The 14,772-nt window shown below is 45.9% G+C and overlaps 1 protein-coding gene across 3 annotated transcripts in view; it reads right to left on the bottom strand.

Annotated features, from left to right (window-relative positions):
• The window catches only part of PLCB1 (phospholipase C beta 1), a 632,132-nt gene that overhangs the window by 148,163 nt on the left and 469,197 nt on the right, over positions 1 to 14,772 (bottom strand). For all 3 annotated transcript variants that reach the window (XM_083175630.1, XM_083175632.1, XM_083175631.1), the window contains exon 12: positions 13,909 to 13,991. In XM_083175630.1, coding sequence (XP_083031756.1) covers positions 13,909 to 13,991 — 83 coding nt within the window. The remainder of the gene's footprint in view (positions 1 to 13,908; positions 13,992 to 14,772) is intronic.

Genomic DNA, 14,772 nt, shown 5'->3' with positions numbered 1-14,772 from the left:
AGCTCACCCCCCCCCCCCCCCCCCCCTTCCCCGCAGGTTTTCTAATCTCTTGTCCAGCAGAGTGTAAGTGCTACATAACAGCTGACACTTTTTGCCTGGGGGATCCAGAAAACATGCCTCTGACACTGCTGACCACATAGAGCTGTGTGCTAGGCAGCTGCACAAGATCATCCCCCAGGGAGGTTCTAACTATCCGTAGCTGTTAAACTGACTTCCTGGGAGAGTACAGATGGATCTGAGTAATTGTGTAATGCAAAGAGGTTCTGACTAGAAGCCCCCAAGCACTTCTGCGCACTGTCCTGCTGGAAAGAGGACTGAGAGGACATGAGATATAACTCCCCAGAGTGGCAACTGAAGAAGTAACCTAGTTTTATATGACAGCATTATGTCAAATACAACTGATATTAATGAACAGACGGATTGCCCCATCGGGGAGCAGGACAGCAGATGGGTGGCCCTCAGATTAATAATAAAAAATAGTTATACTGTGCATTTAGGAGGTCATTCTGGTTGACAAATTCGCAGCTTTGCTGTCATATATGTGCCACCCGCACGACTGCCCGCCCCCCGCATGCAGAATATCCTACGCATAAACATCCATTCGCAGCCTTGCGTGCGGTGACCATCGAATGATTGTGCAAGCGCTCGCACATCTAAGACAACTCTATGGTGTCTTAGATCTGCGGGCTCTCTGTACCGAAAGGGGGTGGGCAGCTGACATCCGCTGAGCGTTCCCGTGGGTTAGCCTATCCCTGCTACCCTACGCACTGCACTGCTAGGTGCGAACGGGACGGTGAATAATCAATTTGCCAAGCCCGCTCTCAATAAAGCGGCTGCACATAGGCTTACATGTGTATGCGCAGTCGCAAACCATCGCTCCCCTTTGCGAACATGCATGGGCTCTAGGATTTGGCAACAGGGAGTAAATAAAATGGGTTCTCAATTATCTTCATGTTTGCATGAAACCCGGGTTCCGGGTTTGTTTTTCACAGTACGGGGTCGATTCAACGCGGGGCGCAGTGAATGGCGCTGGAAGGGAGCTCCCGGAGATACTCTAATCAGTGCGCCGCTAGGTTGGAAAATGTGACCAGAAATCCACTGGTCGGTGTTAGCGGCAAGCTCATAAGAACATCTGCGGGAGCTCCCTCTCGTCACTATTCACCACGCACCATATTGAATCGACCACTATGATATAAAATCTGACCATAAAAGGGTTTCAACCTCAAACACATATACAAAAAATTAAGTAGTCCAAAGTAAGGCAGACCCATAATGTTACAACTGTGCTGGACAACTGCTGGGAGCGGGCCTTGAAGGTCGTTGAAGTACGGAATTATTGTGACTCCCTGTGTTCTTAATTCCATCATGACTGCCATGACCTTGGTGAAGATTCTGGGTGCAGAGGAGAGACCGAACGGCAGTGCTTGAAATTGCAGGTGTAGAGCCCGCACCGCATAACAAAGAAACGCTTGGTGCGGAGGCCAAATTGGGACATGAAGGTAGGCATGGTTGAAAAACCTCTGGGGGGGAAGTCTTTGAAACAGAATTTTGTAACTGTTGGCTACCAAATCCTTTACCCAGGCATCGTGACAAGTTTGTGACCACACGTCTTTGAAGTTTTGAAGACGTGCGCCAACCCTGGGATCCCCCAGGTAGGAGTGGATACCGTTATACCGAGGAATTGGCAGAGGTCTTTTGTTTGGGCTGAGAAGAGGAAGCTTATTGGGTATGTCTAACATCGGCCATTGGGAGTGCCTAACACCGCCAATCAGGCATGTCTACCATCATCTATTGGCACTCACTACAATATAAAACGTCTCTCAGCCACACCATAATCTCCTGCCTGTTTTAGGCTTCTAATTACTCTGTGTGACAGTACATGCAAATAAAGCCAAAAACATATATGGATGACACAGGTATGTAGTGGTAGGACAATGGTCTAGTACAGTGGTAGCAAACTCCAGTCCTCGAGAGCTACCAACAGTTCCCATTTTCTCGACTACCTAGCTGCTAAAAAGGTGCACTCATTACTAGCTGAAACATTTTCAAAGATCCACAGGTGGAATTAATTACTTCACTTGTGATTCTGTGAGGAGATCTGGAAAACATTAACTTTTGGTAGCTCTTGAGGACTGGAGTTGGCTACCCCAGGTCTAGTACAATTAACAATGCAAAAATACACATAAGTGATTGATGGGCGCTTCTTTTAATGAAATACAGTTCTAAAAAGCAAAAGTCTTTGGTAAAAGGTATTGCTGGTATTGCTAGCAGCAGGGAGGTGTTCATAAGTGTGTGCACAGCATTAGGGGGTGCCTGTATACCCCTAGCACTAAATGTGCGCACGCCTATGGGTCCATGCTATTTTTATTGTTTTCATGCATTGTGATACTGTATGTCATAGGAAAGCTTAGGACTTTATGAATAAAACACAATAAACAGACTTTATTAATTGAACAATTAAAGGCCTATAAGGGTCCATTAGATGAAAAAAATTTAACTTTACAAAACGTTTGACAAACTGAATTAATAAGCGACTCATCAGCAAAGTGGTCTATGAATCGAATACTGTAGATATCATTGTGAAATCCATGTCAGATCGATCCCCAGTCAGATCAATCCCCAATCCGCTTCTCCCTCCACCTGCCCGCTCGATCCTATCCCCTCCAATATTATCCATCGTCTCAGTCTGTCAGTCTGATCTCACCTGGCTCACCTCTTTAATCTTTCCCTATCCTCTGGGACCTTCCCTTCCTCCTTCAAACACGCTCTTGTCTCCCCAATTCTCAAAAAAACAAATCTGGACCCCAACTCTCCGTCCAACTACAGGCCCATCTCCCTCCTCTCTTTTGCCTCCAAGCTCCTAGAACGTCTGACCTATAATCGTCTCCTAAGCCACCTTACTGCTAACTCCATTCTAGACTCCCTCCAATCCGGGTTACGCCCCTTACATTCCACTGAAACTGCCCTGACCAAAGTCACTAACGATCTACTATCGGCTAAATCCAAAGGCCTCTTCTCTATCCTCATCCAGCTTGATCTGTCTGCTGCCTTTGACACTGTTGACCGCCCTCTCCTGCTCAACACCCTCCGCTCCTTTGGCATCACTGGCACGGTCTTCTCCTGGTTCACCTCATACCTCTCCGATCGCTCCTTCTCCGTCTCCACTCCGAGGTCCTCCTCTCCTACTACCCCGCAGCCAGTCGGTGTTCCCCAAGGGTCAGTCCTTGGCCCTCTCCTCTCTTCTCCCTCTTCTTCACCTCTCTGGGCACCCTCATCAGCTCCTATGGGTTCCATTACCACCTCTATGCTGATGATACCCTAATCTATCTCTCCTCCCCCGACCTATCCCCATCACTCCTGTCCAAGGTCTCCGAATGCCTCACAGCCATCTCAGCCTGGATGACCCAACGCTTCCTGAAACTAAACATGGCTAAAACTGAACTTCTAATCTTCCATCCCCCAAACATCCCCTCTTCTCCCACTATCTCCATCAGCATTGGTGAAACCGAGATCACCTCCACCGACCAAACGCGCTGCCTCGGTGTCATCATTGACTCTTCCCTCTCTTTCACCCCCCACATTCGTGCTCTCTCACAGTCTTGCCACTTTCACCTATGCAACATCTCGCGCATCAGACCATTCCTCTCCACTGACGCAACCACAATTCTCATTCACTCTCTTGTCATCTCCTGCCTTGACTACTGCAACATCCTTCTCTCTGGGCTACCTCTAACCCGCCTCGCACCTCTCCAATCCATTCTTAACGCTGCTGCTAGGCTCATCTTCCTCTCCCGCTGCTCTACCTCCGCCTCCCCCTCCCCCTCTGTCTATCTCTTCACTGGCTCCCCATTCCTTTCTGAGTTCTCTTTAAACTCCTCACCACCACCTACAAGGCTCTCTCCTCCTCCACCACTCCTTACCTCTCTTCACTGATCTCTATCCACACTCCCTCCCGTCCTCTTCGCTCCGCCACTGACCGCCGACTGATCTCTCACCTAATCACCTCCTCCCACTCCCGTGTCCAAGACTTCTCCCGCGCTACTCCCCTGCACTGGAACAACCTCCCACCACCCATCAGGCTTTCTGATTCCCTTACCTCCTTCAAGCGCTCCCTCAAAACCCACTTTTTTGACTAGCTTATCCCTCCTCCTAACCTCTTTTGATCCTCCTATCAGGCCACGGGAGGGCGGCAGTTTGCCCCTTGCCTCCCGTGCAAAGGGGGTACCGGCTGCGCTGTCTGGGGAGCGGGCAGGGGGGTCCATGCTGGCTTCTGACCTGAGCCTGCAGTGGTGTCCTTGCCGCACGGGTACCTGCGGCGCTGTGAATAAAGCTGGCGGCGGTGGGGGGTCCCTGCAGTGAATAAGAAATAACTAGCGCTATCCGCCGGGCTATGCGGCGGTGCGGGAAGCGCTGCCGGGTTTGAAAACACTGGCCACACGCTGATTGGCTGAGATTCAGCCAATCAGCATGCGGCCAGTGTTTTCAAAACAGAAGCGCTTCCCGCGCCACCGCATAGCGCTAGTTATTTCTTATTCACTGCAGGGGCCTCCGCCAGCTTTATTCACAGCACCGCAGGTACCCGCGCGGCAAGGACACCACTGCAGGCTCCTGTCAGACGCCAGCATGGACCCCCCTGCCCGCTCCCCAGATGGTGCAACAGGTACCCCACCCCCCGGCACCGGGGCGCCCCCACCCCGACTCGCCTGGTGCCTTGCACCGGTCCTGCCTCCTATCCTGCCTCCGTTCCCATCATTTCCTACTTATCCTATTGTTTTTCGTTCGTCCACCCACCTCATTTTAGTCTGTTAACTCTTATGAGTAGGGCCCTCCTTCCTCACGTACTCACCCTACCTCTTTACCTCACCTGTGCTCCTGTCCTGTTCTTCCCTTCCTCTACTTCATCTTGTCTCCTTGACAATTTCGACACCTACTTCAGAACTGATGCTGATTTTAGTTCTACCAGCTATACCCTTATCTATGCTGTATTTTATCAACACACCCTGTACGTTTCCTTGTAATTTATTTTTGTTTGCTATGTACGGCGCTGCGGACACTTTGTGGCACCTTATAAATAAACGTACTACTACTACTAGTTATTTTTTATCTTGATCTTATTCATCAAGGGTTTTTGGGATCTTCTGTACCTGCTGCAGCAGCTCCTGACCTGCTGTGGTTGGAAAGGGAAGGTGGATAGATGGAGACTTGGTCTGGCTGCTGCAGCAGCTTCTGCCCTGCTGTGGTTGGGAAGGTTAGGTGGATAGTTGGAGACTTGGTCTGGCTGCTGCACCAGCTTCTGCCCTGCTGTGGTTGGGAAGGTGGATAGCTGGAGACTTGTTCTGGCTGCTGCAGCAGTTTCTGCCCTGCTGTGGTTGGCAAGGGTAGCTGGATAGTTGGAGACTTGCTCTTTCTGCTGCTGCAGAAGCTCCTGCCCTGCTGTGGTTGGGAAAGAAAGGTGGATATTTGGACACTTGCTCTGGCTGATGCAACAGCTTCTACCCTGCTGTGATTGGGAAGGAAAGGTGGATAGTTGGAGACCTGCTCTGGCTGCTGCAGCAGTTAATCCAACAGTAATTTTTGCATTGTCGATGTCTCGCCTGATTTCATGGGGGTTATATTGGCACAGCATTTGCAACCCTATAATCGCAAACAAGCAATTACATACTGTAAGCATAAACTTTCGCCCATCCATCAGACGTGCCTTAAGACTAGTTGAACATACTGTATGGTGATGGGTTGTGGATGGAAGGGTTTACAGTATTTTGGTCAACCGTCACCAGGTTGGCACCAAAAGGTTGACTCTGCTAGACTGTCGACATGCAAAATGTCAACACTGACTAAAGGGCAAAATGCAAAAGTTCAACTTTTGCAAAGATTGACACAATCAAAAGGTCAACGTGAAAAAGGTTGTCACATAATAAGGTCCGCCTTAGCTTTTCAGTTTTTTTTGTGTCGATGCTGACACCTTTCAATATGGACCTCCAATTGGTGTAGCACGTACCCTTTCATGGTTCGCTTCTTTCTCAATCAGAGTCCACATTAAAGAATGAAAAATTCAAAAAATGTGAAAACAATGTGAAAATGTCGACCTTCAGTCAACGTTGACATTTTGCACATCGACATATTGACCAAGAACCTGTAAGACCTATCAACTAGATACCGTTGAAGGTCGCACATTTCATGTTACCTGAGAGCTCAAGGTGGTAAATATATATATATATATATATATATATATATATATATATATATAGAAGTTAAGTAGGCCCTTATTCTGGTTCACTCTCAGAGACAAATTCCTTCTCAATTGGACAAAACCATGTGCACTGCGGGGGGGGGGGGGGGGGGGCAGATGTAACATGTGCAGAGAGAATTAGATTTGGGTGGGGTTTTACAAAGTGAGATCTATATTGCAGTGTAGAAATAAAGCAGCCAGTATTTTCCCTGCACACAGAAATAAAAAATAACTCACCCAAATCTAATTCTCTCTGCACATGTTACATCTGCCCCCCTGCAGTGCACATGGTTTTGTCCATTTGAGAAGGAATTTGCCTCTGAGGCCATTCCGCTGGATTTTAGCTGTGCAGCCAATCTTAGAGAAGTGTACACAGTACCTAGGGACCATTACCGTTCCAAAACCAGTCTGGCACCTATCTGTTCATTGATGTGTGTCATACTATGGGGGAAATTTTCTAAGAATACGAAAATTTGTATTCTTAATATGAATGCATAAGACTGGCATCGCCATCGTATAACATTTCCGTATTTTAACTTACACACATGTCTCTCTCATGTTGTTGTTTTTAGCGGTCGCATAGCAACCCAGCAGCAGTCCGGACACGCCGGCCGGCGTGTGTCGCCTGGGGTGACGTCATTGGACCTGGACCAGCGGGGGTAGCGTGAGACTGCATCGCACGGGTGATGGTGAGTGGGTATATATTTGTTTTTTGTACTGTATGCACTTGAGGCTTGATAACGGTAATAAACCGAAACGTTGCTGGACTTTGGTGTCCGTTGCTTTATTCTACTTTTATAAGACCCACGAGTGCCACTACCGTCTTTTTCTACATTATTGTGCGGGAGCACACGAGGAGGCACCGGGGCAGCAAGATTTATTATCTCCAGGAGTGCCCTGAAAATCGACTGTACACATTGCAAGTTTCCCCTGGGACTCTGGCACATGCGGCACCCTCCTCCATTTAATAGCTTCACTACCATCTACAAAGGAATCGCTCTGTTGGGTGCTATCCACAGATTATGCAGGAACATGCGGGGTTCAAGAATGTAACTTTACCGACAGGTGAAACCCTGACATATTCTGACATCGATATAAGTGGCGTCCTATTTAAGGATGACCTAGCTTCTACCGGAGGAGCTGAAACCAGTGAAACTCTTTACATCAAATTGCTTAGACTAAGGAAGCGTGAAATTGATTTCTATCTGCACGGGGTAACATTGTCAGATTACCATAGATCGGGACAAATACCGAGGGGGTTCCGCATACGTAATACCCCCACGATTGGTAAATACAATCAAGACTTCTGCAGAAAATGGGTGGCAATTTTAAACAAATGTAGCCTTGATTTGATTATTCTGGTGATAACGGAGGTCACTAAGGAGTTGAAAGAAGTCAAAGAGAAAATTGCCCAATTCGAGCTGACAACACTGCCGATTTTACAAGCGGACACAGATAATAAATGGTTGGATAAGCTCAGCAGTCAAGTCGACTCCTATCGGAGAGAATTAATTAAATTTAAAAGGAATAAATTGGAAATAGTCCAGAAGGACTATTCAGAGCAGCGAGTGTACGCCTGGGTGTACAACAATTCCTCTGATCAACATAAGAAACCATACAGGAGACGCCAGTTTCAGGGGAGACGCAGGTGGGGGGGACACGGACACATCCAGTGGGGGCAATTCCTCACAAAGTGAGAGAGAAGCTTCCACCCAGCAAAGACCCCCTTTAGGTGTAAAGACCCGTGCTCAACGGGTCATAACAGGGGACATCCTACCAGAAGAGGGGGCCAATGCACAAGGATACGGAAGAAAGAGAACAAATTACAGGACCAACAAATAGTGTTCAACTTGTCTGATAGAACACTGACGCCCGAGGAGATGACAGTGCTCAGCAAGGGCCTCTCTTTCGTCCCTTCCCCTAAATTCGATGAATTTCAATGGCGGGTCGAATCATATAAGTTCAATCGGAGATTACGTCTTAAAGAACATTTCTACAAAAAAGACGATACTGTATCACCTGATGAACTTGCTCCATTCCGTCCACACTCAACCTTCGACCCCCTAACTAACAATCAGACTCTCAAGGCATTTAACAAAGCCCTGGACCACCTTGCGATTACTGAAGGTAAACGTCCACCTTTGAAACCACCCAATCTCTCCAAAAAAGAATTTGACAGTCTCCTGAAATTAGGTGAAGATCCTAATATTACCATCCGACCCGCTGACAAAGGCGGGGGGATAGTGGTACAAAATATCAAGCAATACCGCGATGAACTACTTCGCCAATTATCTGATGCAGAGGTGTACACACTACTCCCAGGAGATCCCACGATGGCGTATAATGCTGAACTGAAGCAAATTCTGACGGATGCCGTATCTGAGGGACACATCACATCCAATACAGCGAAGGCTCTGTTTGAGGACCATCCCATTGCCCCTGTATTATATTCCCTGCCCAAAATGCATAAGGATGCCTGTAATCCACCCGGCCGCCCCATCATTGCGGCAAGGAACTCAATATATTATAAAGTATCCAAATTCCTTGACTTTTATTTACAATCATCGGTACAATGTCAACCCACTTATTTGAAGGACACTACCACACTGATTACGAGACTTCAGCAATTGGATGATTTACCCGATAATTGCATTCTGTGCACATTGGACATAGTCAGCCTCTACACCAACATCCCACACGAGGAAGGTGTGGAGGCCGTCAGACTTCTATTGAACAATAGCAGGTGCTATGAGGGACCTAACATTTCTTTTTTTGCTAAATTGTTATCTATGACTCTTAAAAGAAATTATTTTCTTTTTGACAAAAAGTGGTACTTGCAGCGCAGGGGCTGCGCGATGGGTTCTTGCGTAGCCCCTGCGTTTGCCAATGCCTTCATGTTTCAGGTGGAGAAGGAATTGTTTTTTAGACATGAGGGGATTTACAGCAAACTACGCCTGTTTCTGAGGTATATAGATGACCTCTTGATTGTTTGGTCAGGCGATGAATCTGAGCTACGACAGCTGATTAATGATATCAACCTCAGAGAGACCACCATTAAGTTTACTTGTGAAATGAGTAAAACCTCCGTTCACTACCTTGATGTTCAAATTTCCTTGTCCAATAATCAAATTACGACAGGTCTGTACAAGAAAAGTACTGATAGGAATACCCTTTTACACGCTGCCAGTGCACATCCCGAATCTACCAAAAGAGGTTTACCCTTTTCGCAATTTCTGCGAGTTCGCAGGATATGCGATGACCCGTTAAATACCGAAAAAGAAATTGACCTAATGATCCAGAAGTTTCTGGTGAGAGGTTACAAATTGAGTGACCTGTTACAAGCTAAGCAAAAAGCACTGTCCATTCCCAGGGCTGATACCCTTAGAACTAAAATTAAACAACCTTTGCAAGACAAAATCCCCTTTGTACATTCCTTTAATGGTAATGCCCAAGCTGTTACCACAGTGGCCAAAAAACTATGGCCCATGCTCTCTGCCGATGCAGATCTGAAGATGTTTACACACATCAGTCTGCTACCTAGCTATAAAAGACAACGCAACATCAAGGACTACCTAGTCCATAATGATATTACCAACCTGTCCACCGCTAATACCACTGGCTTTTTACAGCGCAAACCTGGGTGCTACAAATGCGTGCAATGTACGACTTGCGGCTATCTTGAGACGGGCGATTCATTCCAACACCCCCACACGGGTGAAAAAATCCCCATCAAACATGTAGTGACGTGTAGTACAACACACGTTGTATACATTATCAGATGCCCCTGTAGTTTGATGTACGTGGGTAAAACCACCTGTCAATTTAAAACCAGAATGGCGGGGCATAGGTCTAGCATTAGGGCATCCCTGGAGGGTAAAATTGCTAGCACGGAACAACCTGTCGCTAGACACTTCAGGGAGCAGAGACACAGCTTGGCCAGTCTTAGATACAAGATCATAGACCACATTCCCACTAACAGACGTGGTGGCAATCGGGATAAATTATTACTGCAAAGAGAGACCAAGTGGATACATCGCTTAAATACGGTGCACCCACAGGGTCTTAATGAAGCTTGTAGTTTCCACTGCTTTCTTTAATCTCCTCCGTGCGTTTGATGCTTGTCCCGCTCACCTGCTGATTTGTGTTGTTTGCATTAATATTAAGACATACGTTGTGATATTATATTATGATATGATGTTGGGCTCTGTAGATATTTCAGTGTCCCTTATGTGATTTAACATTGCTTATTGTTCCTTTGTTCTGCGTATTTTAACTTACACACATGTCTCTCTCATGTTGTTGTTTTTAGCGGTCGCATAGCAACCCAGCAGCAGTCCGGACACGCCGGCCGGCGTGTGTCGCCTGGGGTGACGTCATTGGACCTGGACCAGCGGGGGTAGCGTGAGACTGCATCGCACGGGTGATGGTGAGTGGGTATATATTTGTTTTTTGTACTGTATGCACTTGAGGCTTGATAACGGTAATAAACCGAAACGTTGCTGGACTTTGGTGTCCGTTGCTTTATTCTACTTTTATAAGACCCACGAGTGCCACTACCGTCTTTTTCTATATATATATATATATATATATATATATATATATATATATATATATATATATATATATATAGAAGTTAAGTAGGCCCTTATTCTGGTTCACTCTCAGAGACAAATTCCTTCTCAATTGGACAAAACCATGTGCACTGCGGGGGGGGGGGGGGGGGCAGATGTAACATGTGCAGAGAGAATTAGATTTGGGTGGGGTTTTACAAAGTGAGATCTATATTGCAGTGTAGAAATAAAGCAGCCAGTATTTTCCCTGCACACAGAAATAAAAAATAACTCACCCAAATCTAATTCTCTCTGCACATGTTACATCTGCCCCCCTGCAGTGCACATGGTTTTGTCCATTTGAGAAGGAATTTGCCTCTGAGGCCATTCCGCTGGATTTTAGCTGTGCAGCCAATCTTAGAGAAGTGTACACAGTACCTAGGGACCATTACCGTTCCAAAACCAGTCTGGCACCTATCTGTTCATTGATGTGTGTCATACTATGGGGGAAATTTTCTAAGAATACGAAAATTTGTATTCTTAATATGAATGCATAAGACTGGCATCGCCATCGTATAACATTTCCAAACTCGTATTCGAGAGGAAAATTTACTAATCAGTCGTATTTGACTGATTCGTATTTTCCGATGTGTATGGATTCATATTTATTCCGAAACAAATTTGTATTTTAAATAAAAATTCGTATTTTTAAATACAAATTCGTATCAGCTGCAGTGATAAAAAAAAAAAAAAAGTCAGGTATAGCGTGTTTTTTTTTTGCAAAGTCCCGGGGATTCTACTTCGGAGCGAAGAGGACTTAATCTACACCGGAGGACCTGGTGAATATGGTTTCCTTCCACATGTACCCAAAGGATTTCTTCAGGACGTGCGGACGGACGTAGACCTACCTACGGGCTCAACATAGGTGTCTGTACGAAAGGGCTATATATGGAATAAAGTTTTATTTTACTGGTGTGACAGTGTGTTTATTTTACTTTTTGTATTGCTGTGGAACTACAAGTTCCAGCACCCTTTAATGCCCCACATGCTGGGACTTGTTGTTCTCCAAGTCCCTGCATGCGGGGGAGGTTTGCTGGGACTTATGGTTCCACAGCAATATACAATGGTTTATTCTATTTTTTTATACCACAATCAGCCCAATGCCCACCGTACAGGGGCATCGGGGAGAGCCCTAGGTAAATTCTAGGGGGTTGGGGTGGGGGGTTGAAGGTCCCCAGGACGCCTGCCCAGGCTGACCGATCAGGGGGTGAATGCTTTGGCATGTCTTGTCTTGTATAAAAGTCTCCCCTGGCTGTGGTATGACCCTGCTGGCTGGTTAGGGCTGGTTCTGAAAATACGGGAGACCTCTACTCATTTTGTCCCCCATATTTTGGGAACCAGGACCGGCCCTTGGGCCTGGTGCTGGTTTTAAAAAAATAAGTGGAACAATATTTGTTGTTTTCCCTGATTTTTTAAAACCAGGACCGGCTCTGGTATTGTTTATGTTTTTTTTTTTATTACACCGAAGCCTGCACGGATATGACTGATCCGTGCATGCTTCTGTCAAATACACCAGGAAAATTAAGTGTATTTTCCTGGTGTATTTGGCCGGCAATTAGCAGCCATTTACCGTTAATTAACGGCCGTATTTTAAGTACGGCTGCTTAGTAAATCATTCTTTTGAACGGTGATTCCTATTCGTATTCTGTCGATGACATATACATTTGTACTTGTAAATACAAATTAGAACGTGCCATGAATACGAAATTACGTATTTTCGGGATGGTAAATTCCGAAAATACGAAGTCGGAAAAATAGGTGTATTTTTGTATACGAATACTTTTAGCTTACTAAATTTGTCAGAAACTGTGAGGGAGAGCTGGAACATCCCAAATATGCTTTGTGGCTCCAGAACAATACTTTACAAATATTAAAACTGTATGAAACTGACATTTTTTGATAGATTTATATTAAATACTGAGGTTTCATTCTTTTTCCAAATATTACAGACATGTGGAGGTTTCAGTCCAGTGATTTTCATTACATTTTTCCGAGAAGCTAGAAGCAGTACAGTATGGCTGTAACACAATAGAATGACTGCAGAATGCCGTTTAGTCGCCTTATTTGTGGAGGGTGTTTTTGATTTAAACGGAAGTGTCAGACCCTTTTTTTTATTTTCCTGCACTCAAACAAAAAATGTCTACAAGTCTGGACTTACTCGATGCAGCGATGACTGTGTGGAGAAGGAGAACTCTAAAGACATCAGCGTGGGAAAGATCTGATTGCAGCACCTGTCTATTTATCCTAGCTACATCGCGCAAGGGTAAATTATTTGGCCTAAATCCATAGTCCGATCAGCGGGGCATACTTTACTCAGCCCCCCCCCCCCCCCATCCCATACCTCCCAACTGTCACGATTTTAGAGGGACAGTCCCGATTTTCGGGTCCTGTCCCGCTGTCCCACCCGCGGCAGGCATTGTCCCGCTGCGGGGGGTGGCAGTTGGGAGACCCCCCAATCTACAGCGTCTATTCTCGTATGAAAATGAGGTCGCGGCTAATTAGCATAAGTCGCACCCTCATTTGCATACGTCCCACCCCCTTTTCGGGCGCTCGCGGGAGGTATGCCATCCTATCAGTGACACACACACCACCTCCCCCCCCCCCCCCACCCCGGCCACAGGCAAATCACTTAACCTACATCCCAGTATAGTTTCCACTAGCAACCAAAATTGTGGATGTGAATTCCGAGTGGATCCTTTCCTTTCTGTGGGTAGTACACACAGACGGAAAAAGTAAGGTTTAAACATAAAGATGGAGCGCCTCTGATCCTTGTCCGGGGATCTCCGACGGGCAGGGATAAGGGGGACGGCGGTGTGGTGAAGGGCACCGGGGGGGGGGGAGGCGGCGGGGGAGGCAGCGGGCAGCGGAGCTAGCTCCCTAGCCACAGGGCGCACGCAAGCATCTTGTGCGCACACCCCCTGGCGAGAACCAGCCGCTGGCGGGGGCTGGCGATTCTATCCCAGCCCCTGAAAAGATTACGCAGATCTATAAAAGTGCGCTCTGTAAGTCCCATACTGTATTTATTTCATGCTATAGTATGAAAGGAAAAAAAAAAGATCTTTTACTTACGAGTCCACATGATTTTCGAAAGACAGAAGAATAGGGTACGGTGAGGTCTTAAAAGCACATTCGGCAATAGCTTCTATAACTTCCTAAAATGAAAAGACACATTTACATCACTTCATATAACCGCACAATAGGAAATTTAAATCTATGTTACAAAAACACAGATCGCATTACAGAAGAAATTAAATGAATCTGGGAACACATACTGTAGACAAAATACAAAAAGCACTGTGACCAGAGGCAATAAAATATGAGTTTCTTCATTTAAAAACTTTAGAAAAATTAAATTAGAAGAAAAGACAAACTGAAAACATCACCTGCTGCTGCCTCTGCACCGAATGCATCTCCCCCATAAGCCATACTTGCATACACTCCAGGAACAACTGGGAGGCTCCAGAAGGTTGGGTAGCCCTCCCAGCCCCCAGGGCAATAGACAAGTTTCCTGGGTCATGCCGCACAGGCCCCACCCCCAGGTACCCCCTGCACCTGGCCATCGAAAATTAAAATGGACAGATGTAAAAAAGAAAACATGTAGTAGTCAGGTACTGACTACTACAAATGTAATAACACCTTTCCTACATCCACTCCTCCAGAAACTTATTTTCTATATGACATTAGTTTTATTATTTTATTGAAAAATGTTACTTTTTATTCATAAGGATACATTTATGAGATATACTGTTGCAGTAATGGAGATCCAAATAACAAGATATGAAAAGATCAAATATAAATCAAATTAAACCTTTATTCTATAACTTTTAGTGTAAAACAACGTAAACTTCATTAACTATATAAAGAGGGACAAACTGTCAGCAGGGCACTGGTAGAATGATGTCACAATAGCTAGTGATGTCACAATAGCTAGTG

Source organism: Crinia signifera, chromosome 3, assembly GCF_055691185.1.
Source record: "Crinia signifera chromosome 3, ASM5569118v1, whole genome shotgun sequence".
In the NCBI taxonomy this organism is placed as follows: domain Eukaryota; kingdom Metazoa; phylum Chordata; class Amphibia; order Anura; family Myobatrachidae; genus Crinia; species Crinia signifera.
Note: the sequence above shows the minus strand (reverse complement) of the source record. Positions and strands in the feature narration are given on the sequence as shown.